Below are 21,774 nucleotides of genomic sequence, written 5' to 3'. Positions count from 1 at the left end.
TCCCGTGTTACTTTCAGACCATCTGCTTCATGTTGAGGCTACACCGGCACGCGCATCCCCAGAGTACGTGAACGGCCACTAGATCTGTGTTTTCAATCGTTTTATTAGACAGAGATCAACTCTGATACGCAGCTACACCACTGCTGTGGACGGAGATCATATTCATTGTAAACCTGTGCCTGTAGTCGTGTGGATGTCAGCTAATACCCCCAGTATAATGTGGAATTAACATTGTACTTTTATTTATTTAAATTTCCCTTATTTTAAAATTTCACAGATGATAGTTGACTCCTCTGTAGCCCACTCAAAGAACAAAAAGCGGCTACTTCAGAGTTTATCATCGGCTCATGATGTCTGTGCTCCTTTATCTCCTAAATATTGTGGCTACAGCCTTTTTTGTTGCAGTTTTTATAGTTGAAGTAAATTTATAAATGCTGTTTGCTCTGTTTTTGTAGTTTATTCCACTGGAAAGCTATTTGTGAAGCTATAAGATGTTCGCAGTAACCAGGCAAAGGCTGCTATGGTTTAAGTCTCTTACACAGAGGGAGTGAAATTAGTTACCCATGTTTTCTGGCAATAAAATTAACAGTTGTCATTTCATGAACTTTATCATCTGTTAATTTTAATACTTAATACAATGTTTTTAGGACTAATTAAATACAGTATAATGTATAATTCTGCATGAAAAGGTCCTGATCGGAGCACCTCTAATATTTACATAGCATAGCTAATTAGATAACTTCTCCGCCCATACAGCACCAGGATCAGCTGTCAGCAGTCATACTGTTGTAGTCATGGTGACTGGTCAGAATGTGTTGGTAATTGTTAGGCCCCGTGTCCACCAAGGCGTTTTTTTCTGACGCCAGCGTCTTTTTTCAATTCATTCCAATGGGAGCGCCGTGTTTTTACTAGCTGGTAAAAACGCCGGCAGTGTGACGAAGCTGGGCGTTTTTTTCCGGTCGCCGAGAGTTGAAAATGTTCAACTTTGGGAAAAGCGCTGCGCTCGCCACTGTCACTTTTTACAAAGCTGTCCAATCACAGTAGAGGGGGGGCGGGACAAACACCGCACCGAGCACATCCGATCTTGAACGAAACCATGTGCCTACTCGCCGAGGTGTTTCCTTACCCGCAAAATCTCATGAACCCACGTACGGAGAGTCTGTGGTCTCATGTTTCAGCCTTCTGTTCATGCCGAGCAAGGGCCACAGCAAGTAGGATTACGTACTTTGTGGTGATATTTTTACATTCAGTAAAATTAAGTAGGCTACCCTACTTGCTCATAGCAACCACAGCGTCTCGAAAAAAAAAAAACACTGCACCTCCAAAACGCACCCTAGCGCTCCCTGCTAGGCATTTTCAGAGCAGCAGGTGGCGTTTTCAGGTTAAAAGACGTCCAATAGACGTCTAAACAGAGCCCAGACATCTAGGCTAAAACAGGTCTGAATTTGGGCTGTCAGTGAAAGTTTGGTAGACATCTAACCATAGCCCAAGACTAGTCTAGTCATCAATTAGACCACCATTGAACATATATATATATATATATATATATATATATATATATATATATATATATATATATATATACATACATATATACATACATATAGACCTGTATTAGATGGTGAAAATGGGTCTAGGCTAAAGCAAGGTTGAATTTGGGCTGTCAGTGAAAAGTTAATAGACGTCTAACCACAGCCCAAGAATAGACCAAATACACAGCTTTTAAATGACTACATATCTACCTCTAAAAGACAACAGAATAGTGGCTAAAGGATTGTTTTTACTCAAACAAAACAGGTTCTCACAAATGGTAATCCGTCCAAACAAATTAAATATAAAGATTTTATTAAGAAAAAGGATTACAACGTAGAAAACTTAAGATAATACAACATGATGAAAATATAAAGGAATTATTGCTAAAATATTATAAATACAAAACAGTTCATATATATATGAAAATACAAACAATTTTAACAACATGCAGTAATAAAAACATAAATAATGGGTTGGCTACATCCAAATCTAGATCTTCATCTAAGCTGCTACTTGATGCAACAAGAGCATCAGTTGGGTCTCGCGGTTGGCGCCAGTCTCTCGGGTAAATGGGAGCCATAACTGTTGAATATGTAAGAATATGAATATAAGTTACATTATAATTTGACTATGACTGTTTTCCCATAAGACATGACTACTATCATAAGATGATTTTAAATGAAAACATACAGTATATTTCTAATTATCATTCTCATGAAGGTTAATTTAAAACTAACGTTATTTATTACTGACCCATTTCTCTATGGAAAACATAAAGATACTTGAACAGGACACATGTTTTAGCCATGTTGCATTAGAACAACCAAATAGAGAAAGGTGCTTTTATTCTTTTGAGAGAGCTAACGATCTGTGCTGTGAAAGTGTTCTGTTCTGAATATTTATTGCTGTCTTTGCTGACTGTATGCTGGAGAATTTGCAATAAATATTTACACTAAATATTTATTGCATTATAGGCCTACATTTATTGCATTTTCATATAATAATGATCTAGTGAGTAAAATATGTGTGGCTTTCATTACAAATTATAATAGGTAAGGTTGTACATGTTTTATGTTCACCCCTTCTGAATTCAGATAATATAACGTTAGAGTTTGTAAGGGCACGAGGAAACCTGTGGGTATCATGGAGTAACGTTAAGTTACACTTGCATGCAGCATGTTAAGCTAACCACAGTGCCTTACTCTACACTGTTACCCGCTGAAATGTTACGGTTCCTACACGTTAACATATAATGTAGATAAATAATGAAGACATGTCAAACAAAGACACAGATACTTACAAGACCAAAGTAAATGTCTTTTCGCTTCTACTGTTTCCAGTAAACTCTCGCCCGTTGCTCGCTGAAAGGCCGAAATCTGTATCCCTCGTTTAAAAAAGGCGGATGTCTTTATCGCGAGATCTGGCCGTCCCTGATGTCTAACTTTCAAGTCTCACATTGCCAGTAGTCATGTCTCAGTGTGGCTACAGCTGCCATCTAGCGGTTGAAACTAGTAATTTCATTTTGTTTTAAATTAAAATGAAAGTCAATGTAGTGAACGTTACAGCAAAAATAAAGATAATTTAAATGTTTCAAACATTTACTTGCATTTGATGAAATGATATAACGCACCTCAACAGCTGCATGGATGAAGACTACATGTAACCTATTTGGTCTGAAACAGGGCTACAGCCAAGCCGTTGATTTTAGACCACTGATTGCCTCTATTTCGCCGGGTGGGCTAAAAGCAGACTACACGTAGCCTGTCCAAATAAAAGCTAAATCGTGGCTACAGATAGACCATGTCAATTTAATGACATTTAATATCTTGTTGATATTATTGACATTGCAAAAATAATGGGATATCAGCTATCTCACGTGCTGCCAGGGCAAAAACACACTTTTTATCATTTTTGACTTTTTTGACTTAAAGTGGGCTACAAATAGCCGGTCTGTCTATGAGCTAAATCGTGTCTACGCACAGGCTGAACGTAAATCATGTGTAAGAAATGAAACAAAAAACTTTGTAATCACTGTAGACCTTGCTTAAATGATGGAATATCATACACATTGCAAGTTATTTTGGCAAAAACGTCATGTAACCACATGTAAAGTTATTGCGGCTAGAAGTGGGTTACTCATAGCCGGACTAAATTAGGTCTACCTAGACGGTGAAATGACGGCTATTGCTTACTGGGTTAGGGCTGTCCCTGGATTTACATAGTCGAATCAGAATCGTCAAGTCCTGCACCGAATCTTCCACTATTAGGGGTCAGCTTTGGTAAATGTTTTATTATGTTTCAATAACATCATGATATTATAACAGAAGTGGTCGTGGTCAACAAAATTTCTAAAAGCAAAGTAGACCCACAGTGGGAGACTCATGTGGTTAGTTACACTTTTACATACAGTCTAGTTTCCGTGACATGAGCTTATTACTGTGAAACAAGCTGATTATTCAAGTATATCATTAATAAAATATATATTATATAGTTGGGTAAAAAAGTTTTATCTTAATTAATGTTGATAAATCAGCTTCCAGACCAAAATACTAAAAATCAGCTGGTTTACTAAGGGTTTGTGGAGAATAAAAAAAAGGTAATAATTTAATAATCTGCATCATTGTACTGGTAAACTGACATCAGATCTCTTAAAGATTTTCACCACAGAAGCATCAAGCTGCTGCTGCAACACACAGTAAGCTGGCTGCGCTAGCTGTTAGCTGTAACTAGTTAACACAGAATGTACTATTTCGCCAAAGTGTTATTAAATTAAATTAAAGTGGTCCTTATTCTTTAGTACCACTGCTAGAAAGAATGTCTCTTCTTCATGTAGTTACACCTGCTATATGTTTACATTGTGCCTTGGTGGCCTTGATGGCTCAGATGTCACTCAGACATGTACAGTGTCACGCCCGCTCAAAGGCTTGGCAGCTAAGGAACATTTCTGATCTCTCCAAAGACCTCAGTGTTTCCCATTAATTAACGAGACCATAGCGGCCGGTCTAATTTGCTCCGCCATAGTTTCAAAATGAACCGGAAAATATTTTTACATCTCATAATATATTACCGACCTCTAACGTTGTAGGCGCTGCTCCGCGCTACTGTAAGCTCACACACGTTGGCCTCCGACTCGAGACAACCACTTTTCTTTTGAGGTAACTACGGTAACGTTACCGGCCTGTTTCTGTCACTTGTCTGTGAGAAGGCGATTAAGCTAGCCGCGCCTACATTTGGAGTGCACACGTATTTAAGCATTTATGGTAAATCCACTGAAACGGACCAGTGCGAGCTGACAGACATGTTAGGGACTTTATCCTTTGTCTCTTTACAAAGACAAGTGTTGCAGTATGACAGTCCTACCTGAGGAGAGGCTGTGACGTCTTCATGTTACACCGTATGAGAACCACATACAACATTATTTATCAAGTTCGGACTCTGGTTGGACTTAATGAATTTAGCACGAGGATTTTTTTCAAAAAAAGGTGTCTATACAGCATGGAAATAAGATTAATTGGATTATATTCACAGAAAGTGTTAAACATATTACATGTGTCCAATAAAAGAAAAAAACAACAACAATAAAATGTTAGGGAAATTACTTATTCTATCTTCTATTCTTTGATTTAGGGTTTTTGGGAAAACATAAAAAATTCTTGACTTTTTTTTGCTGTTTCATCACCATTTATAGCTATACAATGGGTTTATGATCAAATTGTTGTTTACAAGCGTACCAAGTTCTTCATAGATAGCCTCTTAATTTTGCACCAAATTAATGCATTTAACTTGTACAAAATTTTCTTACGGGGGGGGTCTATTAATATCCTGTGGGAAACACTGGACCTTATTTTATTACTTTTCAGAAAAAGTATTAATAGTAAATTTGACGTTCACTTTGCTGAGGATTTTGTCCACAAAAAGGGATCCGTTTTGTGGTTGAGCTTCAACATTTCACATTTGTTTGAAGAGAAATGTAAACATTGGTTAGCAGCATATCAAGATGGAAGATATGTATATTTACCATGAGAAACATGGGAGAGGCTCTTATACGTTACACCCAGGGACAATATGTACTCGGCTGGTACTAACTGGCCACAACACACCCCACCTGTGCCTGTACTCATAGTCATATTCATTCCTGGACATCTCCATACACTGGTGAAGTTAGGAAAGTTAAGACTTAAATAACACAATATGAAATTTAATTGGAAGTAAAATATTTGTGCTTGATGGGGCAAAAGAAATTGCCAAAACTAGGAAGAGATCTTTTTAGGAAGAGAGTTTTATGTAGAATAGATGACTTGATATTGAATTGTTTTAACTACAGAACGGAGTTTGTTGTTAGCGCAAGAAACCTGGAGAGAAAGTTATACAAAGAAAATGTGAAAATGAAAAAGTTTTTCTTTACCTGTCTTAGGTGTCTGTGAAGATAAACAAATAGATCATCAGTACTCTGATCAGGGGAAAAGACATGATGAGGAAGTCAATGCTAAGGAAGAGGACGACAGATGTGATGAAGACAGCAGGTCCGAGGCTCCTGAAAGCTCTCACGCCGCCTCCTCTGATAGCGAGAAACCTCATCCAGGAGGCCAGCCGATGGAGCCTGAACCCAGCCAGTCCGTCCCGCTTCCCTCTAAGGAGTCTACCCAGAAGAGCTCTGCCAGCGCCAGGAGGGCCCTGTTCGCGCGCAGACGCCTTGACGCTTCAGCATCGGCGTCTTCAGGAGGCTCCCTTTCTCCAAGTTCTCGACCCCTGATTCCACGGAGGGAGCCGTCACCCACGCCTCGCCAGTCCCCTGCTCCCCCTTCCTCCCTCTCACCATCCAGTTGTCATGTCTCCACCTCCGCTCTGAGACCAGGCTCCCCCGTTAGAGGTCTTTCTCCTGCAGTAGTTCAGTCCCATGGAACCGAGTCCTCGGGGCCTCCAGGCTCCCTGGCAGACACCTCTGCTCAGTCTCAAGCCTGTATTTACCCGAGACACCTACCAGCTACAGCAAGACTGGTGAGTCACAAAGACATGGTGACATAACATCTTTTGCAGCATTTTCAACAGTTACATCTAATCTAACCCAGGGATTGTGTTTTCTGTCTGAACCTGCCATGACGCTCTGTTTTTACCGTGTGTATAATTACCGCTGGTCAAAACGTGGCTTTTGTTCAAACCGCCGTCTTCACTCACCTGTGACTTGATCCATCTCTGTTAGTTTAGCCTACAGTTTTAAATAAATCAGCTTTCGGCTCACAAAGCTAATCTTGTGTGGCTCAGTTTAATCCCAGTCAGTCAACATCTAGAACAAATATAGATAGGCTGGTACATACAAGGTTATTTTAAAGTCGGACATTTATTGGAAAAGGAAGGAAAGGCATCTCTCTTGTTTTATTTCACTCAAACCAAGCCTGCAGCTCCGAACCTTAAAATAATGCAGGAGAGCTCCCAAATAGGCACAACATGTTTTCCCTGGGTAGCCGCTGATAAAACCCAAAGCAGGCCGATCGTTAAATACCAACGATTGGAACCACATGTCGACGACGAAAACAACGTGGGTGAGTTTACGCTAATAAAATCAAATCAAAACATGACTACTCCAAACTTGTGGTTATGTCATGGAGTAACCTCACCACTTCTCCCTCACACTAATCGAGGTCTCACAGGAGTAGGTACTAACTCACATTCTCTAAAGGGTTGCTTTTTAACATCTGCACTCATTTCAGTTCACATGTTAGCTATATGTGTAAACTGGTTGTTATTTTTAAATGCCTAAATATTTGATTTACACGTGACTGTCTGTAGACCTTCTTCTGTGAAAAGAATATACCTCACTTGGCTTTCTTTATGTCCTTTCTCAGATAGATTTTCTTAATATGCATATTTTAGCATATTTCGTAATAATTTTGCACATCATTCTATTAATAATACCTTAATTTACAGTAGCGATATCAGCCCGTTAACTTATCACAGATATATCACTACTACTCTGATTAGTAACAAGGTAGTGCAGTACAAAAAAAAAAGATATTGTTGAGGTCACAACGCTGTCACGTAGTTTGTCCACCAGAGAGCACTAACAAGTTGATTTCAACTGTAAAACATCCCACCCAGTAGGCTACATATCTCGATCACATTTAATTTAATAAGAAAGTGTAAGGGAATATCATCAAAACTGTTTGCCTATGTTATGTTAAAAATACATACATTTACTAACATCATATTTTTATAGATACAGATTTATATCAATATCTGCTTTAAAAATAAATTATCGAGGCTCTAAGTTATACATTTCTGCTGTAAAATCCATGTGTAAAATGTTAAAGGCATGTTGGAATAGCCGTTTTTGGCTAGTTTTTAAAGGGAGACTATGAAACTTTTGAAAGAAGAAATAACACAGATGTTGAATTCAAAAGCAATAAAACACTCCCTTACTCAACTCAATACACTCAGCGGTTTTATTGCCACAGTTTATGTTAGCAAACTAAATCACTACATTGATAGACAAGAAGTAAAAGCACAGGCTGAATCAAAATATCTGACTCTGTAGATGGTACATTTGGACCACAAACTGTAAACTGTGTACAACTTGTAAAATAGAACACTTTTGTCAGAGGTTTGTTGCATCACTGCAGCAAGGTGCACAGTTATGGCACTGGTTAGCAAAAACAAGATTTTCAAGGCCTCTTAAGACGCTCTTGAAAGTAACTGACTCAAGAGAATCACAGGAAATAAAGGGAGATTCAATTTACCATTATTTTGTAAGTGCCACTTGTGGCCACAGTGGCCCCGGTTTAGCAAAAGTTACACAGTCTCGCTTTGAAAGGGAATTAAGTAATGACTGAATCAACTGTCTGGTCCTCTGTAGTTAGCGTCAGCTGCTTACACAGCAGAGACAGCTTCTAGCTAATTAAACTGAGACCCAAAAGAAACATTTAGTCAAAATAGAACACATCAGCATGCTAGTTATTATTATTATTTAATTAATTAATTAGCATGTGCTTGTATTGCTTGAGAATGAGGCTTTCCAACCTCCAAACATAAAATGTCTTCCACTGCTTTACCACTTTCACAGAAGGCTAAGTCATCTATGGTCATAGCTTGCCATGACACTTTAAAAATTATACTTATTGGCCCTTTAAATCTCCCTGATTGTCTTTTCTTTACTGTATCCTGTTCATTTTGCTGCTGTAGTGACCTAGTTTCCCCAGCAGAACTGTTAAGGTTTCATTTCATCTTGTTTTGTTGTAGTCTGTGGGTGAGGTTGGCCTGACCCATATCGCCCCACATCCCACGCGGCCTCGGGGAGCTCACAACCTCCTGAGTCACCTCCCTCTGCACTCCCAGCAGCCAGGCAGAGCCCCAGGCCACCTGATTCCCATCGGGGGGATACACATGATTCAGCCCAGGTCCCTCCTCCCTCTGTACAGCCTGGTGAGCAGCCCCACAGCGGCCACTGCTAACCCCGCAGGGTCAGGCACAACATGGAGATTAAGTGACACTCCAAGGGGGAGGTTTTCTCTGCTGCAGCGCCAGGATACTCTCAAAGAGACGTCGCCCAGCAGCCGAGCCAGCCCGCCGGGCCCCGAGGCGTTAGGGGGAACGCCCGGGAGCAGCCGATCAGACGCCCTATTGCACAGAAAGAGTCAAGGATGCTATGGCGTCCTACAACCATCGAGTCCTGGGACAGAGACGAGGCGTCTGGAGGTAAACACAAACGCACATGTTACAGAGAGGTGTGTTTACCCCGAGACCACCCAAGGCCAAAAAAAGGCTCCTTCCTCCCAGACACAACTCTGATAGGAGGAACAATCTGAAGGGACAGTGCAAAAGACTGAAAGTCTAAAAACCAGTCTGTTGTAAAAACACAGCACTGCTTCTGAATGACGCTGTTATGTAATTATCTGAATAATATATATAGACACTATGTTAAATATGCAGTATGTTTTGTAAATCTTTTTTTACCCTCTTGTTTGATGTCATCGGTGTTAATTTATTTATGTGCTATTATGCAAATTCTGTACTATATGCAAAAGCAGCTGGAATGAAAATAGACAAAGTTTTAATCCGTTTCCTTATGAACCCCTTTGACAGCTCTGATATACTATTGCTGTGTTAATGTACTGTATTACCAAAATGGATATAGAAAGGTACTACAAATATTTATTCACCCGACCAGTATTTTGAAGTGCAATTTAATGTCAAGATTGTGGTTTGAAATGTCATTCTTAAAGGCTGTGATTATTATTTGTCAGTTTTGTTGTTGTTGTTGCTGTTGTCTTGTTCAAAGAAGCAGGGTTACGATCACCTCCTTTTCTAATGTCTTTAGGGAAAGAAGTTTCAGATCAAGACATTTGGAGTGCACTGACAAATAATTTGATATCCAGAGGAAACCTGTTTCACGAACATGGTAGCTACGGTACCGTTTTTTTCATAAACAGATACATGTATTTTTGTGTTGTTGCTTTTATAAATGATACAATCACTCTGTCATTTTCATGTTTGCCATTAAACTTCTCATTTTTACAGATTTATATTAAAACTGTGCTCCGTGTGCGTTTTTTGAGTTAGATAGTGGTCTTCTTTTCAAATGCTAAGTGATTCCATGCAAGTACTTTTGGTCCTATTTGCTCATGTTTTCTGGGATTTAACACAGCGACGATAATTGGCATTTTAGGAAACAACAACAATTCAACAGCAATGTGTCTCTCCAGAAACAACATCCTTGTGAGCCAGCTCACTTTGGGATTAACCCTGGCTTTTTGGTCTAACAAAGATAGCTTGAGTTTACACTTGAGTTCAGTTGCCATGGAAACTAACGTGCTATTTCATAAAGCATGATTACAAGTTTAGACTGGGTTATTTCAGAGACAAGTTCTTCTACAATTCAAAATGCAATTTTAAAAAGTGCTGCTTTCCCTCCCTTTTGCCCACTGCCCGTTGTGCAGCTCAACAGCAGCTGAGGAGGAACGTGGAATTACTGAGTCAAGCTTTAACTCTTCAACTTAACCTTTAACTCCTACTCCTGTTAGCACACAATGATAATGGGATTACAGCGAATGATGAATTCAAAATTATGATGTATTTCCAAAGGAGGAGTGCTGTGATTAGAAGCAATATGATCATTCATCATAGAAAACCTTGTTAGCTCATAAACAAAATAAGAAAGGAAATATTCCCACACCTAATTTCCTTTATCAAACAGAAAGATACATCCGTACATCTTCAAGTTTCTACGTTGTTCTCTGATTGAACTAACGGCCTTGTTAACTCATCGTAAAAAAAACACACTTCATTCAACCTGACGAAAACCATTTTGGCTCATCTTTCCACTAGTCCAACAATCACCAGCTCCGGATTATTTGTTTGGATTATGAATTTGAGAGTAGCCTCAGTTCTCACACACCACATCCCATTTTTTTGGTTGAACTAACCCTTCGAAGAGCTTCAAAATGCAAAACACCTTTGTGGTGTACATTTAAATACATTTTCAGCAGAATATCAGCTCTCTTTTTAGTACATGTCCACTGTTAATAGTGTCACCTCTGCTATGTTCGTTTACAGTACTGGATTTGTCTTGTGTCTTTTTTTTCTTACTTCTCGTGTTTTCTTTACTTATGTCCATTTTTCTCTGCTTTTTTAAAATTTTTGTTGCTGTTCTTTACAATGTAATTCCAAATAGACAAAAAAAAATACAGAAAAGCCAAATTTACTGTTCCTGAAACCTGCAGACACTGTGGTGATGAATGTGGCACCACCCTGTGGCCCTGTGGCTTTGATAAGATTAAACTTGATTATACCCCCCACCCCCTTCAAAATGGAGACACTAATAATACTTCAAATCTGTTTTATGGGCTGCCTTGATTTAGTTATTTAACATTTCTGTTGTTGTCTTTGACACTGACCTTCCTTTTCTCCTCTGTGGTGATGCGCTCAGGAAGGCAGCTCGCCTTTGTTTCCCAGATCTGAAGATGTCACATGTAACCACTGGGTGGCAGGAGCAAGCAACTTTACACTCCTGCTTGGGCACTGATAGGGATGACGTCACACACTGAAAGTATTGGCCCACATACTAAAACCTGCTCCTCAGGAAATGACACACATACAGCAGGAATAATCCGATACAGGGAGCGGACAGGGGGTTTCATAGTTTTATTTTTAAAGTCCATGGTGATAAAACCCACTGTCAACAGAGGTGTGGAGGAGCCTCAACCGATGACTCACTTGGATGTGATCGAGTGTGTTGGATGCCAGATGCTCCGCAGCATCAGAAATAACAGGAGTCAAAGACTCCCTTTGAAATTGTGTTTCCTCTACGCAGTGATAATGTCATTACAGCCAATGATGAACTCCAAACAGTGATGTATTTCCAAAGAAGGAGTGCTGCAATTAGGTTCAGTGGAAGGAATGTGACCATTCATAATTGAAAACTTTTGAGGTGAGGGTTCTTCCGTCCTTTCTTCCTCCTTTGTTCCAAAGTGAAACAGTGCAATCATCAAGGAACAGTAGATAAGAACGCACTTTGATACCAAACAGGATTTTGCTCATAAACAGTCCCATGGTGACACAGCAGGTCAGGCACAAATCCTTATATCACCTGTGTCTACAGGAGAGCAAAACACTTTCTGTTTGCTAATACCTCAGGTTGTTATTGTCCTCTTGATAATAAAATATAAGTATATGAAAGTAAGTAAGCTCAAAGATGCCATTTTATAAACAGAAATATGTTCCTTCTGCGACCATAACTTCATTAAGTTTCAAAGTGGAGATCCTCTTAACACTAACTACAATGGAAACACAAGGGTCCCTAAGGTTTTTCCTTTCACTTTCTCTTCTTATTTTCTCCTGGAATGGTTTCAGAAAACACATTTTTGTTCCATTTTGCAGTAATGAAATTACGCCCCTAGTTGCCATCTAAACATGATGTGAGTCATGGGAAGTTCATGGGAATATTATCTTACCGATAAAGAGTCATAGATGTCTGTTACTAAAGCAATTCTAAATAAAACAAAATGGTCTGCTAATAATAGCTTAGATATATAAAATTTTAAGGTGTTTTGCTCCAAAATGTTCCTCCTGTAAGAATGTAAAAATAGACGCAGTTATACAGGTCTCTCCTGGAGCTCAGTGCTCATGAGTTGTAGGCGTCTGTTGTTACGCCAGTTCCAAACCTTTCTGGGATCTGCAAATATATAAGTATATGAGAAGACTCATTTGTCATCTCATAATAAAGTTAATACAAACTCATAACACTAAAAAACATTATATATAGACTGTTGTCATGTCTCATGAGTAATGTGACGGAAATAAGGCTGCCATGCTGTTGTGCTGTTGTATTTTGTGATGAAATATTCAAAGGTGTTCTGAACTTTTGACCATATTCCACTGTCTTCAATCAGTGAATGGAACTTGCTCAGTTACATGGAGGTCCCAAATAGGGGCATCATACGCCTGACATAACCCCTGACACCTGAGCAAGCTCCAGTCATGGGTCATGGAATACAACTGAAAGCTCCAGACAAAGCTAGTAAGTGAACATTAAGTTTACATTGTACATTGTTTAGCTGTAATCTGAATGGGGTTAGCTGTCTCATGCTGTAACTTCAGATGCTTCTCACTGTTGGATTCATACAGAGCATGAGGGGTACAAAACAGCATATGTCTTGGTCATTGTATCTATGAAGAAACACATCACATGACCCAGAGCCTCCATCATCAGTGTTCTTGTTTTAATGGGTCTACCTGGTATGCATAAGCACCTACACGTCGCTGGTCATGCAGACAGGTGCAGCAGACACCCTCATCACTTGTGTCAAATACACTGAAACGGTCTGCTTAGTTTTGTAGTTTCGGTCTGTGAATTTGACGTGCTGGCAGCGATGCTGCAATCAAACTCTCCACCCACCCGCACGGTGCAGGGACATTGGGCCATATTCTTCGCGTCTTACCTCAGGCTCCATCAGCAGTTGCCACTTTCTGAATTCACGCATATGCAAGATGACAGGACGGCAAATTGTCAGCGCTGCTGTTCAGTGACTAATAATTATGCTCTCCCTCTAAATGCAGTAGTGTGCTGGACCTCAGATGTCTGCTGCCTGCCACGACTGCCAGGCTGGGAGCTGGGTACTGAGTTTTTTGTTTGCGGGACTGTGTTAAGGACTGCACAGAGGAGCCCGGTGAGAGCCAGCCGGGAAACCAGTCTGTGTGGGAAGTTTATGTTAAGAAGTGTGAGTGGCAGTGTGTTAATAAAGATACCATCGGTGTCCATACTGAGGTTACAAGTAGCTAGAGACTCTGCTACAGTAACAATTGCTGCTAAGGGACAAGTTCACTGCTGTATTTTATCAGACATGCTCTCAGGGCCTGAGGAATTCTGTTTTGTCAGGGTTAAGTTGGAGGAAGTTATCTGACATCGAGTCCTTGATAGCTGTTGGGAAGTCTTGCAAGGCAGAGATTTTGCTGAGGTCATTTTATTAGAAGGAAAAGTGTACATCGTCTACATAACTGATGAGAAAACTACATAATAACAAGCTAAAAGAGTGATTAAATTTCAGTAATCACCGCTCACCCGCCTTTTTCCAAACTTGCAGCAGAAGCTACGGTGGCTGACACGCTCTGTCGGCTAAAAAATACATGTGGGCCTCCATTTGTCCAAATTTCTCTTCTCTTTCTTCTAATAAACCAGATGACTGCTACTACTCCTTACATTACTTGTTGTCAAGTCAGATTTATTTAAAATGTAAAATCACCAGCTAATTAGTCCCAGTAAATTTTACAGAAAACAGAGACACATAAAAATTGAGTTGGATAAAAACTTGTTGTTTATCTTCTTCTTTTTCTTGGTACATGTACAACGTAGTGACGAAACATGCTCTGTAGAGGTGCCTGTCCGTTTGGGCTGTAATGTAGATAAAAATGGCTCATTCTAAGGTAATAAAAACACAATGATTCAATATGTAAGGACTTTATACACCACTGAAAACATAGTTATGTATATTGTTATTACTTATTATGTTATATTGTATATTGTGTTTCTGTCAATAGATCCTCCTAATTATTACACACTGGACCTTTAAACAGTGAGCAAATATTTTGCTGTTTCATGTCATGATTTCTGAATTACCATTTGCATAATAGCCTTAGAACACACCACTTGATGTTTTCACTCTGTCCTGAACCTGAGGACTTGTTTGTGTTGTTGTGTCACAGCGCATACGTTTAACCTCATCCTGGTGGAATTTTAAAGGACTCTGCAATCGTGGCTCCGCTATTTGTTTATCATCACACCGCCTCACATTCCTCCGTCGCCCTCAGCAGCAGCCGGAAGTGGGAAATAGATAAGGGCAAATTTTTTTACACTGTGGCTGCAGAGTCACCGTGCTCCTATGCTGTGTTGTCTGGAGAGAGCAGCAGGGGAACGGGACAAGGGGAAGGGGAAATGAGGGGGAGGGGGTACCTTTAGATCAAGCCCATTCCTCCAGTCTGCACCACTGGACAAATATTTGCTCTAGACGAGAATTTATTTTTTTCTTCAATAGTTGGTCAAATGCCAGTCTTTCTGCATTGTGACATGCTTTTGGCATTTCCCCCACCCACTGACCTCTATAAACTATGACCACACACACACACACACACACACACACACACACACACACACACACACACACACACACACACACACACACACACACACAGATATGCATGTTTCAGCAGTGTTTTTTCCCCCCTGTTTCTGTAGGTGTCTCTTTCTATCTTATGGGTTCCTGTTTGGGTCCTGATGTAAAATTCCTTGACGCTGGCAAGACGTTCCACACTTCTGTTAAAGCTCTTCATTGGCCTAAACAATTTTTCTCCTTCCTGTTTAGCTTGGACTTTAAACCACGTAGCGTGTGACGCTAATGTACCTGAAAATGACTGATGAACTTCCAGAGAAAATATATTAATGAACTGACCTTTCCTTACACAAAAAACACTGATCTTTAGGCCATGATTACAGTAGTACTGGTGGAGTTTTCCTAAGAAACGCCATGGGTCACTTTATCAGACTGCCAGAGGAAGAAACACAGAAACGTGTTCTGATTTGATTTGAATTTCTTAGTATTATGTTTACTTTTCTTTTAGAACAGAATACAACATTTTCATAAAGAAATAAAGTAGAAGAGGGTGTCCTTTTATGAAGCAACAGTGTAAAATAATTTAAAAAGATACATTTTATAAAAAAGAAAGGGACAACTGTAGATGAGTTAAGTGTCTTGCCTGGTTACTGTTACTATAATAACATTTTACAATTTATACAAGTATAGTAGAGTATATGTAATAAAAATGGCCATTCTTTTGAAACAAGTCTCTTTTGTTAACTGTCTCCTGACTGATTGTCCTGATATATCAGTAGAATCAGAACATGCAGAATTATCTGCATAGATTTAAACAATACGTGACTGTCAGATTAGTTCTTTACATCTTGCAACTTTGTCTTTGAGTTTCGCAGTTCATCCTAATCCATCCACTGGGTCCTTATGATTGTACAGACCTGTGGATTTGAATTATATAGTCCCTTCTATAGCTGACGAGTAGGAAGGAAAACCTACAGCTGTTTGCTGTCACTGTCCTGTAACTGTTGAGACTGTTTGGGCGGCCAGGCTGTGGTCAAATCAGTGATGTCTGTTTTTGTCACTGGTAAGAGAAAGGCAGAGTAAACAGACAGAGACAGTGTGTGTGTGTGTGTGTGTGCGTGCGTGCGTGCGCGCGCGTGTGCATGTGGCAGTGCACTCTCTGCATGGTGGCATGTGTGTGGTTTGCAGAGAGCTAATGTGGCAGGCGGCTGCGTATCTCCCAACGGAGGCCAAAGCGCGTTACACGCTGAGCTACTGTTTGTGTGACAGTGCAGGGGCGTGTGGGACGATCGTGCCATGACCTCACCTTCCTGCGGGGGGTGCTGACAGCCCTCCTTGACTTCATCATCCTCATATCAGCCGTATCAGCCGCGTGGCACACGCAAACCCCATGTTCCTACTGCCCTCTGCTCATCTCTTCCCCTGCCGCCTCCAGCCTCATCCTGCATGCCCAACGCCTCTGGAAAAAAAATAAAGACAAAAACATGCATGCCATGATGCCCCCCCCCACCCACCCACACACAATTTGTAACAAACATTTCTACTCTCACAGGTTCATACAAGTATTGTTGTTGCTGTTTTAATCTATGATTTTATTCATCAGAGAGCCATTTAGAATTTATAACAATGAATAAATGGTAAACACAGTATGGTGTAGTTGCAAGCAGATAAGGAAGTTTTTAAGTGTTCATTAATGTATTTGTCAGCAGTCATGTATAATTTGAAAAGAGCTAATGTAATATAACACTGTTGTTGTTGCCTTCGTGTTTTCTGTTAATATAACATGTGAAATATGTGTTATTACATTTATTAAGGAAGAATATTCATATGAAATACTTGAGCAAACACCAACAGCTGATGAAGGCCATGAGATGCTTCCAGAGGAACTCTTACTGAAGCATTCAACACGTCTTCATGAGTTTCAAACACATTTGTTTCAGGCGGCCATGATGAGCTTCTTTCTGTTTTCTCTGTATCAGGCCACTTCTTATGAAATGTGCTGATTCTCTTCTAGTCCTCCTCTTATCTATCACCTCATTAGTTTTTCCCCATGCCACAGTTTGTCCAACTGTTTTTTTCTGTGTTTTGCTTTTCTCTCTTCAGCCTCACATGTCCACATAGACAGATGGAAGCACGCACTCACACACCGACCCGAGTATATTTTGCAGAATGCCTCAGTTTCATCTCAACCCCAGCTTTCACACACTACTTACGTAAGCCACTGTTGATGCTGCACTCCAATAATTCAACCGTTAATTGTCTTGGAAGTTTGTTTTGGTTTGTTTAACTTTCAGGACAATGAATGTGCGCCACGCACTCCTTCCACTTTGGGATGCCAGTCAGTCAGTCTCAGTGTCAGTCTAGGATATTCTGAGATTAGGTGTAATGTCCAGTGATGATCTAAGTGCTTTTAAGCCATGTTTGCAAGAGTAAATCTAAAGCAAAAACACTCAATACTGGTCATTTTTTGGTTTGAAAAATCGAATCAAATTGAAACATATAAAATACCAGCAGAAAATATAGACTTCTGTCTCTTTAATCCAAATCCACGGCCTGTAAAAATCTCAGCATTAGTTGATCCCTTACATGTTCTCCTTGTCCTTCTTGGCCTGTTGGGGGCGCTGACAGTAATGCATGCTGATGTCACTGCTGGAATGCGAGGAGGGCAGGTGGTGGAGTGTGTGTGTTCTGCACTGACAGACGAATACACAGAGGTAGGAGGGGCCATCGTGATATCACCCACAGGAGGGTGTATAAGTAGATGTCCTGGCAGGAGGGAGAACACAAAGCACCTGTTGCTGCTCTCCAGCCTCAACACACACAGCTGTAAAGACTTGCCCACACCTCTTGGAGTGTGTAAACCGACCGCTGCTGCATTTACACATCAGAACACCAGACACGGCACGATGGCCTCCTTCATGTGCACGACGCTGACTTTATTCCTCATCTGCATGGCTCTTCAAGAGGGTGAGTAACTTCTTTATGTGCTTGGGAATTTTAGGGTGTTTTAAAGATACTTTTGACTGCTTTTGTAGATTTTTGTGGGTGGAATCCAGTAAAAAAAAAAATATTTATTTGCTTTCATAATATACTCCTTTTTATTGACTGGTTAAGATAAAGGTTTTTAGGTCAGAAATTAGTTGATAAAAGGAATTAAGATGCAGGTATAATCCAAACTAAATTATGTAATACTTTTGACCCTCTGCCAGTACCACAGAAAGTACAATCCAAGAGCTGTGTTCAGTCTTCCAGAGAATATTTTCCTTTGATAAGTTAATACCGCAGCACTATTGATACAACAGTTTCCAGCCAGTTTGCAGGATTGTTTGACTTTTATTATGTTCATTGATTTCACTACTGATCACAATCACATTTATTTAACCGCACAAGTGGGTGTTAGCCCACCAAGTGGACCTACATGTGATAATCACTAACTGCAGGCATTCTATGAGGGATTAGTTGGCGCTTTTTAATCTCAGGATCCTTTGTGTTTTCTAGGTTGTGGACTCCCCTTATCAGACCGGGCCGAGCTGCCACCTCAGGCTCCACATCCACACCGCGTTAGGACCAAACGCTGCTCCTGTAACAGCTGGGATGATAAAGAATGCATCTACTTCTGCCACCTGGATATTATCTGGGTCAACACGCCAAGGTGAGGCTGCAGAGTACTTCGGATATACACTCAGAAAGCTGCATTTGCATCATTAAGCAAACCCAAGCCTAAAATGTATAACGCTGACCCCATCCCTGCCCCTAACCCCCCAGCAGGAATAATTTTCTAAGACATTTTTTTTCGTTTTCCTCAACAGTAAAATACTTCCTTATGGCCTGGGAAGTCCCCTGTCTCGTCGGCGCCGGCGTTCAGCTGACCGTTGTGAATGCCTCAATGCAGCCGACAAAACCTGCTCTGGCTTTTGCCATAAAAGGTGAGTGCCACGCTTCCTTATTCCACCTACCTAGACCTGCAGCAAAATACCTTCCCGTCACGTACAGTCCTTTGGATGCTAGATAGTATCAACGTGGCTTCTGTGTCAGTCATGTGTGACAAGCCTGAACAGTAGGTGGATGAAGAGGACGAGTCACAGAGGAGGCAAAATGATTCAGCCTGTGATAATGTTACTGTAGCATAGGGGTAGTAGTCATAGTGCAGAGAATGACCCGCATGTCCTTTGGGGCCTTGAATGAAACCACAAAGGTTTGAGCAGAGCTGCTATATCTGGAAAGTTTAGATTTATGCTCAAGGAAATGTTTGCAGAGTTATTGCGGTCATGAAACATCCAGTATGGATTAGTCACCATCTCTAGATGTTATCCAAGATGGGGTTTAATAAGGCGCGCCCTGCATTCCTGCCCATAAGGCGCCAAAAAATATATTAGTTTGCAATTCCAAGGAAATTGCTTTGTCGACCCTGAACAACTTTTGTAGCAATGCAAGACAAAAGCCACAGTTTGTAGAGGTTTAACTTCCTTGAGGCATTGGCAGCGTTGTGTCCTTGTTTTAATGCTGTTCTTGTGTCTGTCCACAGCTCAGAGAATCCAAGGACTACTGTTGTGGACCCACAGTTAGAATCTGCAAACGCAAAGAGCAACAAATTCCTGGAATCTTTCAGGTAAATGAAGAAGAATTTAAAGTTAAACCTTTAAAATCCATTCTGTTCTCTGTTTGATTTTTAAGCCATATGAAGCATCTCTGACATGTTATGTTATGACCTGCAGAACTGTGGTGAAGTCCAACATGGTGATCGCAAAAGAGATTCTGTCAACAAATGAGGACCCCGGTGGGGTCAACAGGCTGAGGAGCAGAACAAGGAGGTAGAGGACTGAGCAAACACCAGAAGCAGTTCAACCTCCATAGCTTCAACCTCCATGGACCGGAGACTCCTCCAGCTGCCTTCACTGTAAGCACCAGGGTTTTGTAACGTATCAAGACTCTTAGCGACTCGACTTAGGACGTGGAGGTGGAAAAGATGGAAGGCAAAAGAGGCAATGGATCAAGCATTTGATCAACAAAACACTGGCAGCTCACCAAGACAGAAGCCCTAGGCTGGGCCTATGTTGGGTGGAGACGTTTAGAATCATTTCTTGAACTCTCTTTGAACTTATCTGAACTCAACAACACTCTACACATGCTAAGAAAGGATCCATAAAACTAAGAACATGGGAACTGATTTTGGGCAACCACATCAAGAAAGTTTCCAATGATTAATCAGTCACTGATCTACTGTCCTTTTCCTTTTCTATGGACAAAGCATGCCTGTGACTCGTCTGAATGGATAGTTTTGAATCCCCAACTCATATTTATAATTACATATTGCAGTGTCATATGTAATGATTATCACAGTCATACTTTGTATTTAGTTGGGAAACTCAGATGTCCTTGAAACTAAACTTCTGTCATTGCTGACCTTTGGTCCAGTTTAATATTCCTCTGTATCAGAGCTGGAAATTGCTGTCGTACCTAATGTTTAGGGCAAATCATCAAATAGCCTTTTAATTGTCAGGAAGTACTTGAAAATGGCAGCTTATTCCGAGAGGCACACATTGCCTCAGTGAAATGAAGGTTTTCGCTTTGGGATTTATCTAAGAAACACATACACATATACAGCATACTTTCTGCTAGCATAACAACTACATTAGGTCTATTGTGTTGTCATGAATGTTTACTGCGTAGCTCCTGTTTAATGTTTTGATTGAACATAAGCCAAAAAGTTTCAATGACAATGCAGCTTTCCAAAACTATTTTTTCACTTCTGACAAATATTCACTTAATTCCTCTGTAATTGGGACATCATGACTCTCGACTTGTGTTATGCTCTTCAAAAGCTATTTTTTCTGTTCCATGAATTCATTCACTCTATCTGCCCTGTTCGACTGTAGTCAAGCTATGACAGGTGTAAATATAAACCTCCCTTGTAATGTTCATCCTTAAATATCTTAATGCTGTATATGATGGATAGTTTATCAGCTTAGAAGTTTACTGTAAATAGAACTATTTATTAATTCTCTAACTTATTCAGAGATGTATTTATATTTGTATGAATGATGCACTGAATTGTTTATGAGAAAATAAAATATTCTGTAGCAGAATGGTGAGTTCATTATTTGACTTATGATATGTAATTGCTCTGTCACTCACCGGATCCTCAGCTACATTTTCGATGTTCCAGCAAACTCTTTTATTATTAGGACTATTATCTGAATTAATTTAATACTAATTTCACAGTTTGCACTAACAACAACAACAACAGCAACATCAACAACAACAGCAAAAAAAACATTTTATGATGAGGTTCCATTATTGGTTCATGACCACTTTCTCTTTCAAGAACTCTTTTTAGAAGAAACGTTCCTCTTCTGAAGAAATAGATACTGACACTATACACAGCATATCATTTTACCACTTTAGACAAATGTAATTGATGAGCAAGGACCATAATTGTTAAAAATCTAGTCCTTGCCAGACTTAAAAAACTAAAGCAATTAAGACTTTGGGTCTAGCCATATAACAAATAGAGGTACAACAGGAGTAAAAATATTTTTTTTATTTGAAAAAGAAGGCAATAAGCTTTTCAAACAGTCCATTGAAGAGCATAGTGACCAGTTGTTTCCAGAATACCAAACATATTGAAATCAGAGATATTTCAGAA

At 40.0% G+C, this 21,774-nt stretch overlaps 2 protein-coding genes across 2 annotated transcripts in view; both read left to right on the top strand.

Annotated features, from left to right (window-relative positions):
• hivep3a (HIVEP zinc finger 3a) overlaps nucleotides 1-10,057 on the top strand; it is a 47,284-nt gene extending 37,227 nt beyond the window's left edge. The window contains exons 6-7 of the mRNA XM_038725422.1: nucleotides 5,948-6,531; nucleotides 8,767-10,057. Coding sequence (XP_038581350.1) covers nucleotides 5,948-6,531; nucleotides 8,767-9,315 — 1,133 coding nt within the window. The 3' untranslated portion in view covers nucleotides 9,316-10,057. The remainder of the gene's footprint in view (nucleotides 1-5,947; nucleotides 6,532-8,766) is intronic.
• Nucleotides 10,058-17,912: 7,855 nt separating this feature from the next.
• Nucleotides 17,913-21,214, top strand: edn2 (endothelin 2). Its single transcript, XM_038725802.1, has 5 exons — nucleotides 17,913-18,095; nucleotides 18,627-18,780; nucleotides 18,938-19,054; nucleotides 19,654-19,737; nucleotides 19,844-21,214. The coding sequence occupies exons 1-5, from the start codon at nucleotides 18,035-18,037 to the stop codon at nucleotides 19,941-19,943; spliced, it is 516 nt and encodes a 171-aa protein (XP_038581730.1). The 5' UTR covers nucleotides 17,913-18,034; the 3' UTR covers nucleotides 19,944-21,214.
• The last annotated feature ends 560 nt before the right edge of the window (nucleotides 21,215-21,774 follow it).

This window comes from Micropterus salmoides, unplaced genomic scaffold (assembly GCF_014851395.1).
Source record: "Micropterus salmoides isolate LMB-PRFRI ecotype aquatic unplaced genomic scaffold, ASM1485139v1 Ms_hic_scaffold_17, whole genome shotgun sequence".
In the NCBI taxonomy this organism is placed as follows: domain Eukaryota; kingdom Metazoa; phylum Chordata; class Actinopteri; order Centrarchiformes; family Centrarchidae; genus Micropterus; species Micropterus salmoides.
Note: the sequence above shows the minus strand (reverse complement) of the source record. Positions and strands in the feature narration are given on the sequence as shown.

What these genes read in the sequence shown, in the direction of transcription:
- edn2 (XM_038725802.1), top strand. Translation starts at nt 18,035, where the DNA reads ATGGCCTCCTTCATGTGCACGACGCTGACTTTATTCCTCATCTGCATG. An exon ending in CTGCATGGCTCTTCAAGAGG is followed by an intron (nt 18,096 to 18,626) that starts GTGAGTAACTTC and finishes TGTGTTTTCTAG; the next exon opens with GTTGTGGACTCCCCTTATCA. An exon ending in TCTGGCTTTTGCCATAAAAG is followed by an intron (nt 19,055 to 19,653) that starts GTGAGTGCCACG and finishes GTCTGTCCACAG; the next exon opens with CTCAGAGAATCCAAGGACTA.